The 21,698-nt window shown below is 42.4% G+C and overlaps 1 protein-coding gene across 3 annotated transcripts in view; it reads right to left on the bottom strand.

The window, feature by feature from the left end:
* Positions 1-21,698, bottom strand: part of LOC121270898 (rho GTPase-activating protein 22-like) — a 370,801-nt gene that overhangs the window by 51,637 nt on the left and 297,466 nt on the right. For all 3 annotated transcript variants that reach the window (XM_041176476.1, XM_041176477.1, XM_041176478.1), the window contains one exon: positions 13,799-13,933. In XM_041176476.1, the coding sequence (XP_041032410.1) occupies positions 13,799-13,933 (135 nt within the window). The remainder of the gene's footprint in view (positions 1-13,798; positions 13,934-21,698) is intronic.

Consider the following 21,698-nt stretch of genomic DNA (forward strand, 5'->3'; position numbering starts at 1 on the left):
CACTTGTTTAATCTGTCCATATCTCTTTGTGTCCTCCTCGCAGCTTGCATTCCCACCTAGCTGTTCATCATCAGCAAACTTAGATACATTACTCACTCAGTCTTTGCCTAAGCTCAGTGGTATTTAACTCAGATCTGAATCTGAATTTGGTGCAGGCCTCAGGCTGGGACTGACCTGTGGATGGAGATGTTGCTGAGCCCAGTTTGTACCCATTTTAGGCCCAAGTCAAATTTCTTGGCTGATACCTTGCAATTAGGAGCCTTATCAGTGGAATACACTCCGTTAAATATCAGCTGGAAGACCAAGAGCAGTTTGAATACTTGTTACTAATCTCAGCTAACATATTTCAGACATCAATGGACATCAGATCAGCTCCACTTGCCTGGATGAGTATAGTTTCAACAACACTCAAAAAGCTCGACATCATCCAGGACAAAGCAGCCTGCTTGATCGACATCTCATTCACCACCCTAAACATCCACTTGATCCCTCCACCACTGATGCACAATGGCAGCAGTGTGTACCATCTACAAGATGCACTGCAGCAACTCACCAAGGCTCCTTTCACTGCATCTTCAAAGCCCGTGACCTCTATCATCTAGAAGGACAAGGGGAGCAGATGTGTGGGGAACACCAACACCTGCAGATTGCCCTCCAAGCCACTCACTACCCTGACTTGGAAACACATCACTGTTCCTTCACTGTCACTGGGTTAAAATTCAGGAACTCCCTTCCTAACAGCACTGTGGGTGCACCTACACCACAGGGTCTGCAGCGGTTCAAAAAGGCAGCTCACCACCACCTTCTCAAGGGCATTTAGGGACGGGTAATAAATGCTGGCCTTGCCGGCAATGCTCATATCCCATGAAAGCATAAAAATAACTCCCACTTTGCAGCATGAAGCAGAAAGGACTCATTGATACAGTTCCTTGTTTTTGCTATTGTGGCCTCAGTGATAAAGGTATGGCATTGGTGGGTTGTCTGATGAGGAAAGGTTGGACAGGCTGGGCTTGTATCCGCTGGAGTTTAGAAGAGTAAGAGGTGACTTGATTGAAACACATGAGATCCTGAGTGGTGGATGTGGAGAAGATGTTTCCTCTTGTGGGAAAATCAAGAACTAGGGGCTGAATCTTACCCATGTCGGGCGGGCTGGGTGGAAGTAGGTGGGGGTGGGGGTGGGCGTGGATCTGCCTCCCGCGATTGGCTCCGCGCCACCATTTTACATGGGTGGGCCAATTAAAGTCCGCCTGGTGTAACACGCATTCCATAGCGCTCAGTGCTACCTGTGCGGGCAGGGGGGAGGAGGGAGAGTCAGGGCCTGTGCTCTTTTGCGCATGTGTGCGATAGAGCTCAACTATCTCCCTGAGGCACGGAGCTGTTGAATAAAACTTTTGAATAAAAGAAGATAAACATTATTTAAACATGTCCCATCATGTGACAGTGTCACAAGAGTTGGGACATGTTTGTGAATTTTGCTAACTTTAATGATTTTATAAAACCTTCAGGAAACCTCATCCCATCCAGGGTCACAGTTTAAAAATAGGGGGTCACTCATTTAAAACAGAAATGAGGTAAAAAAAATTCACACAGAGGGTGGTGAGTCTTTGGAACTCTCTTCCTGAAAAGGTGGTGGAAGCAGAGTCTTTGAATATTTTTAAGGCAGAAGTGGATAGATTCTTGGTAAGCAAGGGGGTGATAGGTTATCGGGGGTAGGTGGGATGCAGATTTCAGATTACTATCAGATCAGCCATGATCTTATTAAATAGCGGAGCAGGCTCGAGGTGCTGAATGGCCTACTCCTGCTCCTTGTTCATATATTCGTATCGAACTGGCTTCACTAGCCTTGTTTAGGGTAGACTAATTCTTCCATGGTTCGTGGTCCTGGTGGTTGTACAGCAACCCCTATTGGATGTGCTCATGCGTGGACACAAATCATAATTGATGGAGATGGCCTCCACAGCGGAATAACCTGTCACTGCGTATTAGGCACCTAGTACACCAATGATGAACAAGAAATAGGTTCCTTTAATTCAGTCACTAGTCAGAAGGAGTTTAACAAAATAATGACAGGTTCCCAAGCAATTCTCATTTAGACATTGGAATTAAGTTTTGAACAATTGTCTACAAAGCATGAGGGAAGAAATCAGCAGAACAGACACAGACTCGGTGCCTAGTTCAGTCATGCAAATATGGCAGCCAGCGAATGTTGAACGTGTCATTCAAATTCCTTCACTGTTAGAAATACAATAAGGACTGAATAGGCTGGCAGTTCAATTGCAATGTTTAATGATTTTTGGTTTGAGCAGCTGGATGGAACAACTTCTAGTATAAATATATGCTTATCATGAATTTGTTACTTATTTTCCTGTTCATCTTTTTGTTCAGTAAATCCCCTTGATAGTTCAAACTTAAATTGAGGTCTGATGTTGTGATGCTCTGCTGGGAGAGAGACCCCATTGAGGAATAGTGATGAGTAAAAAGGTGCTGTGTTCATTATTTTGGGGACATTGTTGAAATTCTTTCTGAATACCAAGGCAAATGAAGAGATTTGCAAAGACACAGGGAGTTGAACATAGGGCCAAACATATTGGAGTGGAAAAGACACAAACACCTAACAAGTCAAATTCTTCATTGATAGGGCAGGAGCAAGGTCAGAGGTCATAAAATGCATTTAATATTGACCTTGGTTGTTTTAAGTCATAATTAGTAAATTAAACCCTTTAGCTACAGAGCTCTCCATGCACAATCTTTTTCTATATTCTCCAGTAGGGATTTAAAGGAATAACTTATTTATGATATTTTGCACTATTATACTCAGACTTTTGTTTTTGCCTGCTTAATTCTACCATCCTGGGCTTATGGTATTCCATGTGCTATAAAATCTCGTATTTTAAAAATTCTTTCATGGGATTTGAGCCCCATTGGCTGGGCCAGTATTTGTTGCCCATCCCTAATTGTCCTTGAGAAGGTGGTGTTGAGCTGCCTTCTTGAACTGCTGCAGTCCATGTTGTGTAGGTACACCCGCAGTGCTGTTAGGGAGGGAATTCCAGGATTTTGAACCAGCGACAGTGAAGGAATGGTGATATATTTCCAAGACAGGATGGTGAGTGGCTTGGAGGGGAACTTGCAGGTGGTGGTGTTCCCATGCATTGGCTGCCTTTGTCCTCTAGTCGATAAAGGTTGCTGGTTTGGAAGGTGCTGTCTCAGGAGGCTCAGCGAGTTGCTGTAATGCGTCTTGTATATGGTGCAGACTGGCTGCCACTGTGCGCGGTGGTGGAGGGAGTGAATGTTCAAGATGATGGATGGGGTGCCGATCAAGCAGGCTGCTTTGTCCTGGATGATGTTGAGCTTCTTGATTGTTATTGGAGCTGCACTCATCCAGGCAAGCAGAGATTTTTCCTTAACACTCCGGACTTGTGCCTTGCAGGTGGTGGACAAGCCATGGGAAGTTAGGAGGTGCGTTACCCGCTGCAGAATTGCCAGCCTGTGAACTGCTCTTGCAGTCACAGTATTTATATGGCTGGTCCAGTTCAGTAGCTGCACTTGTAATTTAAGATTTGCTCAGAGTGAAATCCAATTAAGTCACATTGATGCATTAACCAGACTCCCATGTCTGGAGGCCATAAACATCGACCTGAATCAGTAACCTCCATACCGGATTTAATGGCACTTCAAATCAATAACTTGCACTTATGTGGGCCTTTAACCCAGTAAGTATGTCCCGACATATTTCAGACAGAGCTGATTAGGTCAAAGATTGAGTTAAGGAGAAGCCTGCTGGTTGAAGTTAGGCTGGAAGAAGGATTTTGAAGTTGGGGGAGGGATGTTGGGTGACAGAAAGGTTCGAGAAGACGTTTTTCAAGTGATAGGGGAAGATAATTGAAAATTCTTCCTTTGATAGTGAAGTGGATAGCAGAGGAAATGGAAAGGAGGCCAGATTCGGAGATGTACCTGGGGACATAGAGGTGGGTGGAGGAAATGGTAGAGGAAGCTCAGGGTTGTAGAAGGATTTAAAAAGAAAGTAAAAGATTTTGAAAGCACTGAGGTAAAGGAAATTAATCAACTTGTTCGAATCCTTGAATTTTTATATTGCTAAAACAACCAACAATTTAAATACCGTCATCGTAAATGACACCCATTAATGCTTACATTCTGCACCATTTATGTTTAATTTAAATGTTGTGTTAGGTTCTGTGTCGATCCATTTGGGATTTAATCCATTTAATCTCCGGGCATGATGGTAAAATTTCCCCTGCCATTGGTTGAAGTGCTTTTTCAGTTTACATGTCAAATTTGAAGAGTGAACATTTCAGACATTTGTCCATTTGCCTACATTTATTAGTCAAAAAAAAATCAGCATTTTTTGAATCTTTTGGCAGTTTTCCAAGGTCACCTGCAAGCCTCTATGCTTCAGTCCTTCTATGTCATCACACTGGATCACACACACATGCCTCCCTTATAGTTTCAGAGCAATAAGAATTACTGAGTGATATTCTGTCCCTCACTCCCCGACAGGCCATCCTGTTCCCAGGTTCACCCTAAGCCGCTGCTCCTAGGCTCTGCCAAATTTTCACCCCCACAAAAATGTTGAGGCTGTGGGGTCAATTGAAAATTTCATAAACTGTGATACTGATAGATTTTCTTGGTCAGGCAAAAGTATTTATCAAGGGGTACAGAACCAAGGTGGGCAGATGGAGTTAAGATAAAGGTCAGCCATGATCTAATTAAATGCTAGGATCAGCTTGAGGGGCTGAATGGCCTACCCTTGTTCCTATATTCCTGATGTTTTGTTTGAGGAACTGAATTGGGCTCCCTTGCGTGATTGGCAATTCCTGATCTCAACAACTTATTTTTATATAGTGCCTTTAGTAGCAAAACATCTCAAGACATTCCCAAGTCCCAAGCATTTGGTCAACTGTCCTAATGCCACCTTTGCCTTTGTATCAGATGTTTTGTCTTGTGAATTGCCCTGGGATGTTGTACAATATTGATGGTGGTATATAAATGTAGGGAGTTCTCGTGGCACAGGGGTAGCATAGCTACCTTTGAGCCAGCAGGTTTAAAACCCATTTCAGGACTTCATAACATCACCAGGCAGGTTGATTTATCAGCTTATTAATCCTTCCAATATGCCTGATGGTAGGCAGTAAAAGTGGGATAGTTTCCTGGTCAGCCACACTGCAGAAGGCAACAGCAAACCACTGTGGTATTTCACCAATCATAATCACAGACCAATCTAATGGAAGTCTATGGTTGTCAACGCCCTTTTAGGGCATGGTGTCTGGAGGCGGAGGACATATATGCATTTGTTGTTGTTGAAGAGCAAAGATTCCATTGGGAGCCTGGTCTGTGTAGGTAATTGACCCAGAATTCAGAAACTGAGACCTCGGTAGGTAGAGGTCACTTTTGACTCACCTCTGATTAGCATACTGTCCTTAAGGAGAACTTTCCTCCTCATAATCTAAGACTCAGATGCCTTGACAAATTAGCAGCTTTGTCCCATAAGACCAAGGCATAGGAGCAGAAGTAGGCCATTCGGCCCTTCAAGTTTGTTCCACCATTCAATGAGATCATGGCTGATCTGATAATCCTCAAATTCACTTTCCTGCCTTTTCCCCATAACCCTTGATTCCCTTACTGATTAAAAATCTGTCAAACTCAGCCTTGAATATAATTAACGACTCAGCCTCTACAGCCCTCTGCAGTAAAGAATTCCACAGATTTCACTGAGAGAAGAAATTCCTCCTCATCTCTGTTTTAAATGAGTGACCCCTCACTCTGAGATCATGCCCTCGGTCCTAGACTCTCCCACAAGGGGAAACAACCTCTCAGCATCTACCCTGTCAAGCCCCTTAAGAATCTTACATGTTTCAATAAGGTCGCTTCTCATTCTTCTATACTCCGATGAGACCAGGCCCAACCTACTCAACCTCTCCCATTAAGAAAATCCCTCCATATCCGGGATCAACCTAGTGAACCTTCTCTGGACTGCCTCCAATGCCAGTATATCTTTCCTTAGATAAGGAGACCAAAACTGTTCACAGTATTCTAGGTGTGGTCTAATTAGTGCCTCGTATCGTTTTAGCAAGACTTCCCTAATTTTATACTCCATTCTAACATTCCAATTGCCTTCCCTGTTACCTGCTGAACTTGAATGTCAGGTTTTTGGGATTCATGCATGAGGACCCCCAAATCCCTCTGTGCTGCAGCTTTCTGCAGTCTTTCTCTAGTTAAATAGTATTCAGCTCCTCTATTCTTCCTGCCAAAGTGCATAACCTCACATTGCCCCACGTTATATTCCATCTGCCAAGTTTTTGCCCACTCACTTAACCTGTCTATTGCCCTCTGCAGACTCTTTGTGTCGTCCACTTGCCTTCCCACCAATTTTTGTGTCATCGTCAAACTTGGCGATAGTACATTCACTTCCCTCACCCACTCATTAATGTATATTGTAAATAATTATGGCCCCAGCACTGATCCCTGTGGCAATCCAGCAGTTACAGGTTGCCATCATGAAAATGCCCCCCTTATCCCAACTCTCTGTCTTCTATTAGTTAGCCAATCCTCTATCCATGCTAATATACTAACCCCAACACCATGGGCTCTTCACTTATTAAGTAGCCCTATGTGCGGTACCTTATTGGATGCCTTTTGGAAATCCAAATATATTACATCTACTGGTTCTCCTTTATCTATCCTGCTTGTTACCTCCTCAAAGAATTCTAATAAATTTGTCAGGCATGATTTCCCCCTCAAGCAGCTATGCTGACTCTGCTTGATTACATTATGCATTTCTAAACGCTCTGCTACTACATCCTTTATAATAGACTCTAACATTCTCCCAATGACGAATGTTAAGCTAACTGGCCTATAGTTACATGTATTTTGTCTCCGTCCCTTTTTAAATAAGGGCATTACATTGGCAGTTTTCCAATCTTCTGGGTCTCTTCCAGAATCTAAGGATTCTTAGAAGATTACTACCTGTGCATCCACTACTTTTTGTGTAGCTACTTCCTTTAATATCCTAGGATGCAACCCATCAGGTCCAGGAGACTTAGCAGCCTTCAGCCCCATTAGTTTCCCTAGTACTTTTTCACTAGTGATAGTTTTTGTATTTATTTCCTCCCCCCACACACTTTTGCTCCTTGATTATTTCATGTTTTTGGAATGCTATTAATATCTCATACCGTGAAGAATGATGCAAAGTATTTATTCAACTTCTCTGACATTTCCTGGTTCCCCATTATTGTTTCCCCAGCCTCATTCTCTAAGGGGCCTATGTTCACTTTGGCCTCTCTCTCCCTTTTTATATATTTGAAGAAGCTCCTACTGTCCGTTTTTATATTACTTGCTAGTTTACCCTCAAAGTTTATTTTATAAGTATACTTACAAAATAAGCTAAAAATAATAAAAGTTTTCTTTGTTACCATGACTCCGAGCTTATGTGACAAAAATAAAGCAGCATTTTGCTCTTTCGTTCCACAGATGCTGCCTGACCTGCTGAGTGTTTTCCAAGCATCTTCTTTGTTTTTATTTCAGATTTCCAGCATTCACAGTATTTCACTTCTGTTGTAAAACACCTCAGTGTTGCTTAAGTTTTTGTATTTATTTCCTCCCCATCCCCTTTTGCCCCTTGATTATTTTGTATTTTTGGAATGCTATTGGTATCTTATACCCTGAAGACTGGTGTAAAGTATTTATCCAACTCCTCTGACATTCCCTGGTTCCCCATTATTAACAGTCTTATTGACTGTACGTAAAAAGAAAATCCCCACAACAGCTTTTATAGTGAATAATGCTGGCGGTTTTGGGCAGAGCGACTAAAGACGGGCAAAGTGACTGCAAAAGGGTGGGGAAATGGTTAAAGGATAACTGAGCAGAGGTAACATCTATGGTCTGATGGGCCCCTGGTCTACTGATTCACTGTTGCTTTGCTAATGCTAGAACACGTATGCAGTCCACCTGGCTACTTAAAGCAGCTGGGAACGTGAAAAGGTGAGAGAGCAGCTCCCTGGAGAAAACTCCAATTTCTCCACCGGACAGGAAAATCTTTTTGCAATAATCTTCTCTCTATCTTTATTAGTGCCATTTATTTATGGAGTAATCCGACCAAGGCAAGGATCAGGCACTTCAAAGAGGTATCGCCTTACGAGAGAGAGATCCGCAAATTTACTTCCCTGGCAATTTTTTTTTTTTAAAAAGTGTATTCATTCTTGACGTGTGAACATTGCAGGCAAAGCCAAAATTTATGATCCATTCCTAAGTACCCTTGAGAAGGTGGTGGTGAGCTGCTGTCTGGTGTAGGTGTCCTTTCTCTGTCACACTTTGATACAACTGAGTGGCACCATTTCAGAGGGCAGCTAAGGATCAACCACATTGCTGTGGGTCTGGAGTCACACGTAGGTCAGACCAGGTAAGGAAGGCAGGTCTCCTCCCCGGAGGGGCATGCGTGATGGGTTTTTACAGCAATCCGGTAGGTTCGTGACCCTCATTAACGAGACGAGCATTTTAGTCCAGATTTCCGTCAGCTTTCAAAACTCCAAATCACGGCCAGAATTTTCACGTTGGCGTGCAGGGGCAGGCCTGGCATGCCGATGCGTAAATCGACGCGCGGTGATGTCGGCCGTGCGTCCTGACATCACCGCGCGTCATTCCGATCTTTCGTTCGGCGGGCTTGTGCCAAAGAGGGCTGTGCGCCTGCCAAACTGTTAAAGGCCTGTTAGGACCATTAGGAGAATAATTTAGGTCATTGACAGGGCTGCCCGTCCAACCTTAAGATTGGTGGGGGGGGGGGGTGGGGGGGGGGGGGGGGGGGGGGTGGGGGGGGGGGGCAGGTGAAGAGCCAGGCGGCCTTCACTTTTTTCATGGAAACCTCATCCACGGGTGGGATGAGGTTTCCTGAAGGTTTTATTAAATAAATAATTTTTTTTTTTTACACAATTCATAAGCATGTCCCAGCTCATGTAATACTGTCACACGAGGGGACACGTCTAAATAATTTTAATCTTTCTTTATTTTAAGCTTTGAACTTAATCTCCGTGCCTCAGGGAGATTTCTGCGCTCTTTCGCATGCATGCACGCAAGAGCACAGGCCCCGACTCTCCCTCCTCCCGCCCGCCCACCCCCCTGCACAGGTAGCGCTGAACGCTACCGGCCGTGCGTCACGCTGGGCGGGCCTTAATTGTCCCGGCCCACGTAAAATGGCGGCGCGCAGCCGATTGCGGCCGGCGATCGGCTCCGCGCCCGCTCCTGAGCAGCCCGCCCGACAGGCAAAAAATCCTGCCCTGTGAGTTCTGGCCTCAGTCGCTTTGCCACAATGTTACCATTCAATAAATGGCACAATTTGTACTGAAACTCATTCCTTGGATGTGATGACATTTTGAGGGAAATGATGATCCATCTCTCTCTTCCAAAAAAGATTTTGCCAAGTATTTTTTTCTTTGTTGAATGCACTGCTCCATTTAAGAGATGAGCTCAGCTGTTTCAATGTGAAAATATTTACCTCAGGAATTTCTCGTTCAACATTCTATCATTTGGGTAATGAAATAATAAGCAAAAACAGTGACTGTTCTCTCCCCAATGACAGCTCACAGCAGGAATCACTCATCTGCAATAGATCCACATCCCAGCAGTAAGTGACCTTTTCGCCTTGTCCAGAGTTACCATTTGAGTTAAATTGTCTGCTAGAAAGCTGGGGGACGTTAATAAAATGGAGCGTGGATTTCAAAAGGACATTATTGTTGGTTGTGTTTATTTTTACGAGCCAGAGATTCCAGCAAAAACTAACCTGCTCAGTGTTATCCAACAACGCAACAGATAATGAACATAGTAATCTCCTCATTGTTATTTTCAACATATTTTAAAAAGATAGTGATAGGTTACGTTTACAGCCAAACACCCTTGAGATGTGGTTGAGCTGGTAACAGCTTCACACTTTCACTGAGCAGTCTGTCAACACATACAAGTCTTATTTCTTTTGTGTCTTTTCCATCACTCAGTAGCATTGAAAAGGATTGAGACTCATTTGTAATACAATACTGTCTCTGGAGACAGCAATGTAATAGAGAGGTGACATACAGCTTGCAGAGGGCCAGACAATTGCCAATCTAGAGTTTAGAAGAATGAACATGATCTCGTCGAAACTTACAAAATTCTTATAGGGTAGATGCAGGAAGGATGTTTCCCCTGTCTGTGGAGGGGGGAAGAGAGGGGAAGGGTGTCAAGCACCAAGGGACACAGTCTCAGAATAAGAGGTAGGCCATTTCAGACTAAGATGATTTCTTCACTCAGCGGGTGGTGAAACTTTGGAATTCTCTACCCCAGGGGGCTGTGGAGGCTCAGTCATTGAGTATGTTCAAGACAGAGATTGATCGATTTCTAGATATTAAAGATATCAAGGCATATGGGAATGATGCGGGGAAATGGGACTGAGACACAAGATCAGTCACGGTCAAGTTGAATGGCAGAGCAGGCTTGAAGGGCCAAATGGACTTATGTTTCTGTGTCCCAATGTTCTCTTCCCCTAGAAGTTGAGGTGATTTGGGGGCAAACAGTGGCAGTGGGCATGGGGTGGGGGTTGCTATTTTCTGTCCACTCGTACTAGCAATGCAAATTTTACACTGCTGGTCTGTAGGAGCATTTCCTGACCATTACTGAATGTTCATATCCAGAATCATATGTGGCTTTATACAAATGACTCACACAATCATTGGTCTGAATCTACCCAACAGTATTACTACAGTGGGAACAGCGCTGCAATATAAACATGGCATATGGCAGGTGCCAGGCCTTTAATATTATAATACATTCTATACACGCTGGTGTTTTGCTGACTAGATATTACAATGTAGACTCATTTTTCTTTACGTTGTATCTTTGGGACAGCTTCTTGCCTCATATAAGTGTCTCAGACCTTGGATCATTCTAAACAGAAGTATAATAAGCTGCTGCAATTGCACGATTCAAATTATCCAGAGATTACCTCAGAGTAAGAAATAAATACAATTAAATGACTGCACAGATGAAGACCCAGACTAATGGTTACTGACTCGACGCCACTAAGATATCTCATCTCATATCACTGGTCTGTCTCATACTGGCATTTTCCGGCTTTCTTAATCACACATTATCAAAGAAAATAGCTCACTAAACACTTTGAGGAGTTTTTGATTTTTGAGTGTTAGTTTGTATAATTCTCAATGGCAAGACATTGGCCTCATTATTAGTCCACTTTAATGCAGGGATATTTGGTTGGAATATTACTAAGTACTGTGATACAGAAGCATGCGTTAGTGTATAAATTTTGTCTTTCCTTTGTGTTGTCATTTTAATGAAGCAATGGACATGAAGCTCACTAAAGCCGTTAGGAATCAAAGCTCTCCTCATGTCCCAGAAACTGAATAAACTTCATGACATGGCAAAAAACAAAAGGAGAGAGAAGAAACATACAAGATAGATTTGAGTTCCATGCATCACATACTGAGGGTGAGCTGTGAGTTGGCACACTTTCCTTTCATCCAGACAACCTAAATCTGAATCCAATCTTGACTGATGGGGATGGACAAACTAGGAACAGGAGAAAGCAATTCTCCTTATTCAGCCATTTTATTAGCCACAGCAGCTCTTGTTATCAATTCAACAAAATACAAAGAGCTAACAAAATGATAGAGAGGCTCGATGAACCAACTGGTGGATTTCTCTTCCGTATGCCTCAGATTTCCTTAATTTAAGAAGTCAATCTCATTAAAAAATGTTCATCCATTAGTGCAGATTGGATATGGACATGAGTTTCACCAATGAAAGGACAGTGTGCATATCCACCCAATACCTACTGGAGAATATTTCATAACCCAAAGTTTGGCACTGAACATACAAGACCAGAGGATAGAGGAGCATTGAGCCTTGTAGACCCAATAATATAGACTTTAAATAAAAATTTCCAGGAATGCATGCATTTGATTCCAATTAATATCATTACAGCACCTTATGGTAATGAGATGATAATGATGTTCAGCTCTTAAGACATGTTTTTCCATGAAAAGGGATGATTGAAAGATAAGGAAATAGGTAAAAAGCCTTACATTCGCATCCTAATAATCAGTGATTAGGATAGCTTCAATATAAGCTTGAGAATCCAGCCTTCTGAGATGGTATGAAATACAGAGTAACAACACACAACCTACAATAACAACAACTTATATTTGTATAGTGCCTTTAATGTAATAGAACATCCCAAGGCAATTCACTGGATAAAACTAAATATGACACTGAGCCACATCAGGAGGTATTAAGTTAGATGGTCAAAAGCTTAGTAAAAGAGGTAGGTTTTAAGGATGTCTTCAGGGAGGAGAGTGAGATAGAGAGATGGAGAGGAGCAGGGAGTGAATTCCAGAGCTTAGGGCCTGGATAAGAAAAGGCATGGTCACCCTTGGAGGAGTGATTAAAATCGGGGATGCTCAAAGGATGGAATTAGATGAGGGCTGGTATCTCAGAGGGTTGTGGAGATGGAGTAGATTACAGAGATAGGGAGGGGTGAGACCATAGAAGGATTTGAGAATGAGAATTGCAAAATCAAAACACTGCTTGACAGGGAAAGTCAAAGTAGGTCATGGAGCACAAAGGTTATAAGTGAATGGGACTTGCGGCAAGTTAAGACACAGGCAGCAGGATTTTGGGTGATCTCATGTTTACAGAGGGTAGAACAGGCAATCGGCCAGGACTGCATTGGAATAGTCAAGTCTAGAGGTAATAGCGTGAATGAGGGTTGCAGCAGGAAATGAGCTGAGACAGGGCAGACTCAGGCAATGTTATGGAGGTGGAAATATGCAGTCTTAGTGGTGGTGCAAATATATGGTCAGAAGCTCACCTCAGGGTCAAATATGACACCAAGGTTGGGAACAAGCTGGTTTAATCTCAGCCTATGGTAAAAGAAGCTGATGCTAATTGTAAATTCAATTGCCTACTGACCAGTGAATGATGTGGCTTTTTATAAAGATGTAGCTTCAGCAACAACTTGATGCACATAGCAACCCTGTACCTAGTGTTCCAGTACCAACTGGAAATGTTTATGAATTCCACATGAGACATGAATGCTGGACTATCTACCCACTGAGGTGAAAATAATTGCATTAAAATACAACCTTTAAAAAGTAAAAGGTGACGATAATTCTCATTGCATTCGTAGTGTGTAATATGATAAAGAGATGATTAATGAAATTTGTTCGAATAACCAGTCACCATGATAGGGAATAATACCCTAGAAACTTCTCTAGTCCCGTATTATTCATTCAGCTCACCAGTGAATACATTTCAAAGTTGACCATCTTCTAATGAATGATGACACCCTGAGGAGGCCTATTACTTGTTACAGTTCAAAAAGAAAGCCCATCACCACCATCTTCTCAAGGACAACTAATGATGAGCAAACATTAGTGATGCTCACACCCTGAGAATTGTTTTTAATGTTGGACCTCAGGTTTCCTTAATCCAAGAAGTCAATCCCAGTTTTGACTAACATTAAACAATGTTGCCTTTAGGAAGGCCCATTCTTTGCGACTCCAATCTATAGACTGTGCACATGGGAACATGGATGACTGAATTCCACTACATGGAACTGCCCCATGTCAGATATTCACAGAGTGGTTGCCATGGTAACTTTGGAGAATCTGTTACCCAGAGCTGCCCTCCTGGCTGAAGGTGAAAGGTCAGTGATTGGAGGCCATTAGATTGGGTCCTAACATAAGCGGAATACAGTAAATTGGATTTAATATTGGTCCTTAATACAGGTGTATTGGAGTACCTCCACCAAATGGAGCCCATATCACTCGCCTAATGGCCTTCACCCAGTCCTCCATGTCATTCTGGGAGTTTGCCATAAGTAGGAATGCTTCATGATTGACAGCCATCCGGTCCCGGTCCCGATCCCCAGCACCCCCTAGAACAAAAAAAAAAGGAGAATCAACAATTTGAGTTGTCACTATTCTGATTGTATCCCTTTACAAGAATTGATGATAACATGAGAGACAACTTCATCTAGCAGGAGATTTAAAAAAAAAATTTAATGTTCAAAGGGGGCACTCCAACGCTGGAAAATGGGGAGTCCGTTAAAGGCTGAATTATTTTAGAATCAAAGAAGGTTGACTGATAGGGGCAAGGGGAAAAATATATATATATAAACTGAAGGTTAGGCAGTTCCTTCCAGCTTCTGGATATCCCTGGTCTATGGAATCATCATTCTCCGGCCTCCCAATCATCATTCACTGGTTCTGGGCAATAGGGAAGAGGAAAGCTTGTATTGGATAGGGATCCCTGATTTAACTAGAATGCAGCTGGGAAAGCCTGGTCCTACCAGGGGATGGCTTTAATGCCACAGACCACACTGGGAATGGTCCGATCAGAGTAGCAGCCTGTTAGGGAGCTGGTTGGGAGTAAGGAGGAGCATATAGGACAGGCCTGATCATGGTCAGTTTTGTTTATTATCAGGTTGTCTGGGTTGTCAACCCTCCAGGATTAGCCTGGAGTCTCCAGGAATTGATGATCGATCACCTGTTGTGTGCAACCCTGGAGAAAAATCATCGGGACATTAAAAAAGATTGTTTTCTTCTGTCATTTTCTTTGAACCTTTTTCTTTACCTGACGTAAGAATATTGAAAATTGGGGGGGGTGGCGGAAATGCTGTTTGGCTGATGGTCAAGCATCATCCAATTGGGTAATGAGTCCTTTTGCTTTCCAATTGGCATAGGAAGGCAGGACATCACAAGGATGGATGTGTTGGCCGACTAATGGCTGGAGAGAAGGTAAATCATATGATGAAGCCTCCAGGAATACATTTAATCAGAGTTGGCAGCTCCAATTATTTTTTGCTCTTCGGTTGTGAGTGGTGAAGACTAAATCACATTTAATGCCGACACCTGGTAGCCCTGAGATGAAGGTGGTAGTGGGCCTACATCCTGGGCCTTCTTTGCCATGGTGCTCCCACGATAAACATCTCGGTATTTACTTGCAACAATTCCAACTTCTGGCATTGGCTTTTTAACTCCTGTCAAAATCGAAAGCCTCAGTCCTGAAACCCGATGCTCCCTGGCTGATCTGACTGCAGTACTTATGATTCAGAGGGTTGGCTGGAGGTGAGCTTTCCTTTGTAACATAGCAATGAACAGAGTATCAGAGAGCTCCACAGCCTAAATGAAAGACAAATGTAACCTGTTGAGCAGGTAACAATGGACAGCTAATGAACATTTACAATTTCTATCAGTTTGGTATAATCACAGTGCCTTCCCATTTTCTGATTCAATGTTAATCTCACCCACAACTCCTGCCAGCTGGACAGAGGCCAGCTAAGGCTACAGATGTATTCATAACCTACTATAAATATATCACTTACATAGGCCTCCATGGTGTGAGCAAACATTAGAGAATGAGAGAGAACTCAAAAACGTGTGTTATACAGCATGTGGTAAATCAAACCACAACATAGCAGCCCATGCTACATAAGATTTCTCATCTGCCTCGGTGACAGTGCAGATATCGTGTGACTGCAGGGATATGGGGTTGGTTGATTAGTTGTGGAGCTGACAGACAATTTGTTAATGCCAAAACGAAGACAGCAAAACCAATAAACTTGGAGACAGGTTACCTCAGTCCCAAAAGTTTCCTCGACCCCTCTTCCCTCCCCTCACAGCAAGGTCGCACTGGTCGGAGAGGGCGTTTCTGGGAAGTTCGTCACAGGGAGAGCCTCAGCAACAGACACAGGTGCAACTGAATATCTGTCACTTGGAGGCAACACGTGAAAGGGCCGTGATAAATCTGGGTCATGAATCAGCAGCTGCACAATGCACTGAATGTCATTGAATTCGATCCGATCGCATGTTTCTCCTATTGGCCCCCTTGCTCCACATGGTACTTACAAACAAAACATTCAACAGATGGGCCGTTGAACAGTGTAATGCTTGATTGTGGGATGAAGGACTGTTTTCTAATCATCAAAGTGCATAACAGCAATGTCCTACACTTATCTGGAGTCTAGAGGTGATGCTGACGGTGTGTATGAATATAAGTCCGTGGAGATTCAAGGTCAAAGGACAGCTGCATAATGTGGAAAAATTTTCTGTGGTAGATACTGTTGACTTAGGTACTTAAAAAGCAACTCTACACGTGTTTGGTCCAAAACAAGATGCTGACCCTACATTTTATCGGAAGTCTATGTGAAAACAACCCCTGGATGACTCAATTGTAAATGTGTTCTTCGGTATGGTACCAAGCCTTCAGATCAGCTTGATCCCTGATCGTGAGGTGAGTTTAGCTGCTCTCTGGCACTCTCATGATAAAAGGCCGATTGCTTTCAGTGTCCTTGGACTAGAGAAGAAAAGAAAGTCAGCATCACATAACCCTGTCTTTTTCTGATCTGCATGAACTTGAGTAAGATTATGATCCTTTTTCCAAAAGGTTAGGCTAAAAGTGCTTAGCATGTTGTTTCATGTATTTCCTGGTTGTGTAACCTAATTAATCCGAAGTATGCATTTATATTGTACTACAGAAATTTGTATTTTTGAATTATTTTGTAAGTTTTCTTTGAACTGTGGCTGTCACAGACTCCTAGGGTCATAGACATTTACAGCACAGATGGAGGCCATTCAGTGCAATGTGTCCATGTCGACTGACAAGTAGCCATATCAGTGGAAATCCTTAACAGTAGAAAGTGCCTGGAAAATGGAGGGTAGTATTGGACTTAACTGTGATGTCCCACTCCCCAGGTTGAGGTACGTACAATGGAGGATGGCCATTTTAGCAAAGGGCCAGTGGGCCAGTGGTGGCTTAGCACCTGTTATCCAGAAGCAAAGAAAGTGAATTCAACAGGAGAGGCGAATATTGGGAAATAAAAGGAAGCAGATAAAGGTGGAACATGTCAGTGTGGTCCCTCCTTCATCAAGATTTCGAGAGATTTTCTGATTACTATTACTGCCCTTTTTTTACATCCAACAGGAATGCTATATGAAACTCGTCAAAGGTCAGAGTTCAATGGCATGCTTGCTATTACTTCAAATTTTGAAGGGGAAAAGTGCTATATGCTTCCTGTAGCCCTGGAGGGGATCAGTTACATATTCCTGCTTGTTAATTCAGAAAAAAATGATTGTCCCATTTACACAGGCCATAACGTTAATTTTAATTACTTCAAATAGTTTAAGTGTCAGTTTAGCTCAGTTAATAGCGCCTTCATTTCTATGACAGATGTTGTGGGGTCAAACCCCCCACTCCCTCCAGGATCTACATATAGTTGATAAAAAAAAACAAGGCCCCATTTGCCTGTGCAAGTTAATGTAAGGGATTGTGCGTTACTAAAAGAAGAAAAGCAGATATCCTATCTAAAAGTTGTCCTTCAAGTGAGGAACAGGTTTGTTGGACATTTATCTAATTTGCTCATTGGAGGCCTGCTCTGAGATTGAGTCCTTCTATCTTGGACTCTAGGCCAGGACTTGGTTCTTAGACAGGCTGTAGACATACTCTGGTATCTGCTTAACACTTGTTTATTAGTATTACATCTAAACAGATTACAGAGTCGGCACGTGGCTCTTCAGTATGACTCCAGTCTCCCTCTCTCTCTCAAGTCTAATGCATGACTGACTAGTGTCAGTGGTACATCATTACCTATGCCATACATTAGCATATTCCATCTGTTAACTCTTTATACTAGAAGACCTTCACAGTGTGCAAAATTGGTTGCTGCATTAACTTACATAACAACTGTGAATATACTTCAGAAATTACCCATGCTTTAGAATTCCTGAAAATGTGATCAGGTGCTATGTAAATATAACCTTTTTCTTCTTTGTCCAAGTGAATGTGATTGCATTTTGAATAGTGATGCTGCAGTCCTCAGACTGATTGCTATGAAGCTGCTGACCATACTAAGAGCACATTCCCATTGGGATTCATTTATTCTCATTGGCGTTACAAGGACACTTTGCTTCTGTCTTGATGTATAACCTACTGTCAACCTGTCATCCTGCAGGGCTGCGATTGTGAATGTAGTTTTTGACCATGCTGAGGTTATTAACAGCACTTTTGTGGCAAACTAACATGACACTAGACAAGGACAGTTAGCACTACCGGCATTCTTCATTTTCCTGAGTGACCAATGAGAGGAACCACCTAATGGGGCCTTGACATGGGGAAGAAACTATCTATTAAATATTAAAGCAGGGTGAGGCAAGAGTTGGTATCTAAATCAAGTGGTTCCGGTGACCTGGTATTGGCTGTGTGGGAACTCAGAATTCCAGTCATTGAGTTAGAAGAGACTATCAATTAGGACAGTCCTTACAGTCACAGTTTGATCTCCTCAGCATTGATGCAATTGGGCTTGCTTTCTAATTGAAGGACAACTTTTAGATAGGATATCTGCTTTTCTTCTTTTAGTAACGCACAATCCCTTACATTAACTAGTCATGCATTAAAAATTATTTGAGATGTTCCATGGGATATCCTTCTTGGACAGTGTATAAAATCCCATGAAAATATTGAGGCCGGCAATTGTACAATTCTTGTTTGGGCCAATGGCTGCTTTTGTTGCCTTTGTGCTTTTATTAAATTTTACGTCAGGGTGGTCTTATACGCGTTGACTTCTTAGTTACAGCAATATTTTGCTGCCCAGTAATCTGGATTATACGAGGACATCAGCCTGAAATCCTTTTCTCTCTCCACATGCGGATACCTGACCTGCGGAAGTTTTCCAGCATTTTCAGTTTTTATATTCTGAGGAATATCATTCAGTTATATATCCCAATGCATTCTTTGTTAGAAAGCGAGTTCCTGTTTTGCAATGGACCTAATCCTGGCTCTGTGGAGGATTTGGGTCATGGCATGTGACAAATATAGGAACCTGCAGCGTTGGAATGGGAAGTGATGGGGTTTGACCCAGGAAGTGCTCAGAAAACTTGGAGTCAGTCAGACTCATGTGACTGCTGAATCTAAATGCATGAAGTGGGTTTGATCAGAAAATGATTTTCTGCAGTGTCACTGAAAAACTTGCCCACAAAGAAGTCAATCAAAAGAAAATTGCTAATTCTGGGATGGAAAGTATTTAGTTTTATAAACTGAATCCCTCTAACAGCTCCAGCTGATGAGACATATTATAAGAGGTAGTTTGGGTTCCTTCATAATGTGAATAAACATTGTGACTTTTTTTAAAATTGTGAATCCTTTCCATTTTCGATCTATTGAATTTCCAGTTGAATTATAGGGCTATATTCTTCTGAAATATTTGAGAGCATAGTATATGACTGCAATATGATTACACTCTCCCAACAGGATACCAGAAGTGGTTTTCTGGGAAAACCATTTTCAGCCACACCATGAGTTTTATATAAATCAGATTCTGACTGAAGTTACCATAAAGTTGGGAAATTATTCATTGGATGAATGTACAATGAATCATCGAGCATCAATTTCCTCCATCCAATGTTAATCATTGTGATAAAGCTTATTATTTTATTCTGACAGTGAATCTAAATTGAGTTAACATCATTTATGTAGCTCCAGTTTGATCCAGTTAGGAAGTTGGAAAGAAACCCGATTACCCTAATGATTCCATGTGGCTGAGAATATAAGAACAGTTTGGGGAAAGGCCTAACAATCCAATCCTTTTTCAATGGCTTATCACGAACCTATCTACCTTCTTACCAGATCCCTCCATCTCTTTGCTTCCCCTGTTAGTTGTCTTTTAAACCCAATTAACTCATTGACATTGTCAACTTCAGTAATCTTCCAGGTGACTTATCCCCAAATCTCTTGCTCCTTGAGCTGTTCATGTCATGGTCACTCTGCAATCATTCTATCTGTTGATGTTGGGATGGTTGACATTTCTATATTTATGAAGCTCCAGTTGGAGTGCAGGGAATGAGTGCTCACAAGCCTAAAGTACAAGGCTAGCATAGGCCATCTGCAGTAAAATAGATACCTTGTTCTGTGGTAGGCACAGCTGTGTGGTTAGGAGTGGTTCTGCAAAATTGCCATGCCAACGCATGAGTTAAAACCCATAATATATATTATATATATATATCTTGTTCATGATGCAATTAAATTATAAGCATTTCCTGCTTTGTGTTTTTATCTTAGTGTAATGTGAAAATTTACTTCAGACAAATGCAATGAGCACAACGCAGTGCAGAATAGAACAGAAACATAACATAAGAAATAGGAACAGGAGGAGGCCATTTTGCCCATCAGGCACACTGTGCCATTCAATAAGGTAGTGCCTGATCTAATTGTGGCCTTAACTCCACTTTCCTGCCTTCCACCATCCCCCAATCCACCACCTCCCCCACCAATCACCCATCCACCAGCCCACCACTCCATCTGCCACCTCTCACCAACCCAAGTTCTGTACTACCAAACGACTATAAAGGGAATAAAGTGCATCAAGTCCTGAAAACAAGAAGGACGAAGGCAGACTAAGCGCTTGCCTTCGGTGAAGGAGCCTTATTAATTCTTGTCCAGGCTGATGGACTCAGTAGCGGGAGAGGTGTAGGACGGGCAGGTAATGAATGCACCGTTGCAGCCGCTTTACATCAAGGCACCAGGACAAAATGAGTTCCATCCCAAATGTGAGGGAAAACCAGGCATCGGGCAATGCTCAGTGTTTGGGAGTTTGTCTGTCCCCTCTCACTCATGGATTATGGTCTCTTAGGGCCCAGCTATAGGAATGGTATTGACTGCTCCACAGAGACCATGCTCTGGAATGACTTGATGGAGAAAAACAAGACATGATGACATGCCCTGCAAATGGAGAAAAACTGAATCCAAAATGTGTCGAGGGAGAATATGTTCTCCCGTTATTACTGAAGAGGGTCCCTGTTTACACGAGTAACGTAACTAATGACAGAAATAACACATAGCCCACACAGGAATTTGACGACTGCCAAATCTGAGGGTTTCTGTTAACTGAGGCTGGTTTGCCTGACTCGACATGAATAACATTGAAGCTTCTGCCTGAGGCCTCCAGAAATAATAAATTTTTGCTTTACTGTCTCTAGCTATGAAACCCGATAACCAGCATTAGACAGTGTGGAAAGCAAAGTGCTGTGGACGATGGAAATCTGAAATAAAAGCCAAAAATACTGGAAACATTCAACAGCATCTATGGAGATAGAACTGTGTTAATATTTTCAGATGATGGCCTTATTAATAGATCTTATTGAAATGGCACAATTGTCAGTACTGGTTTAACCTGCGATGAAAGCAAAATGCTGCGGATGCTGGAAATCTGAAACAAAAACAGAAAATGCTGGAAAAACTCAGCAGATCCAACAGCATCTGTTTTTTTTTGAAACAATGGCTTGATAATTGGCACCAAAAGATGCTGTTGGACCTGCTGAGTTTTTCTAGCATTTCCTGTTTTTGCTTCTAGTTTAACCTGCACCTGATAAATCACAGAATAGTTACGATGCAAGAGGAGGCCATTCGGCCCATTGTGTTTGCACCGGCTATTACCAAAATAAGCAAATTGTTTTGCCTTTGTAAATTTACACTCCTTTAACACGTGGCAATTCTCACTCCAGAGGTCTTGTGGTGCAGAGGGTCCAGAACATGTTGACACTCAGCAATTAATCAAGCAACTGCAACAACACTTTGCCATGCTTTAACTGTACCATGTCGTAATGATCTTGGGATGGTGTATTTTTTGTTGTTAAAGGAGAGAGATTACA

This window comes from Carcharodon carcharias, chromosome 28, assembly GCF_017639515.1.
Source record: "Carcharodon carcharias isolate sCarCar2 chromosome 28, sCarCar2.pri, whole genome shotgun sequence".
NCBI lineage: Eukaryota > Metazoa > Chordata > Chondrichthyes > Lamniformes > Lamnidae > Carcharodon > Carcharodon carcharias.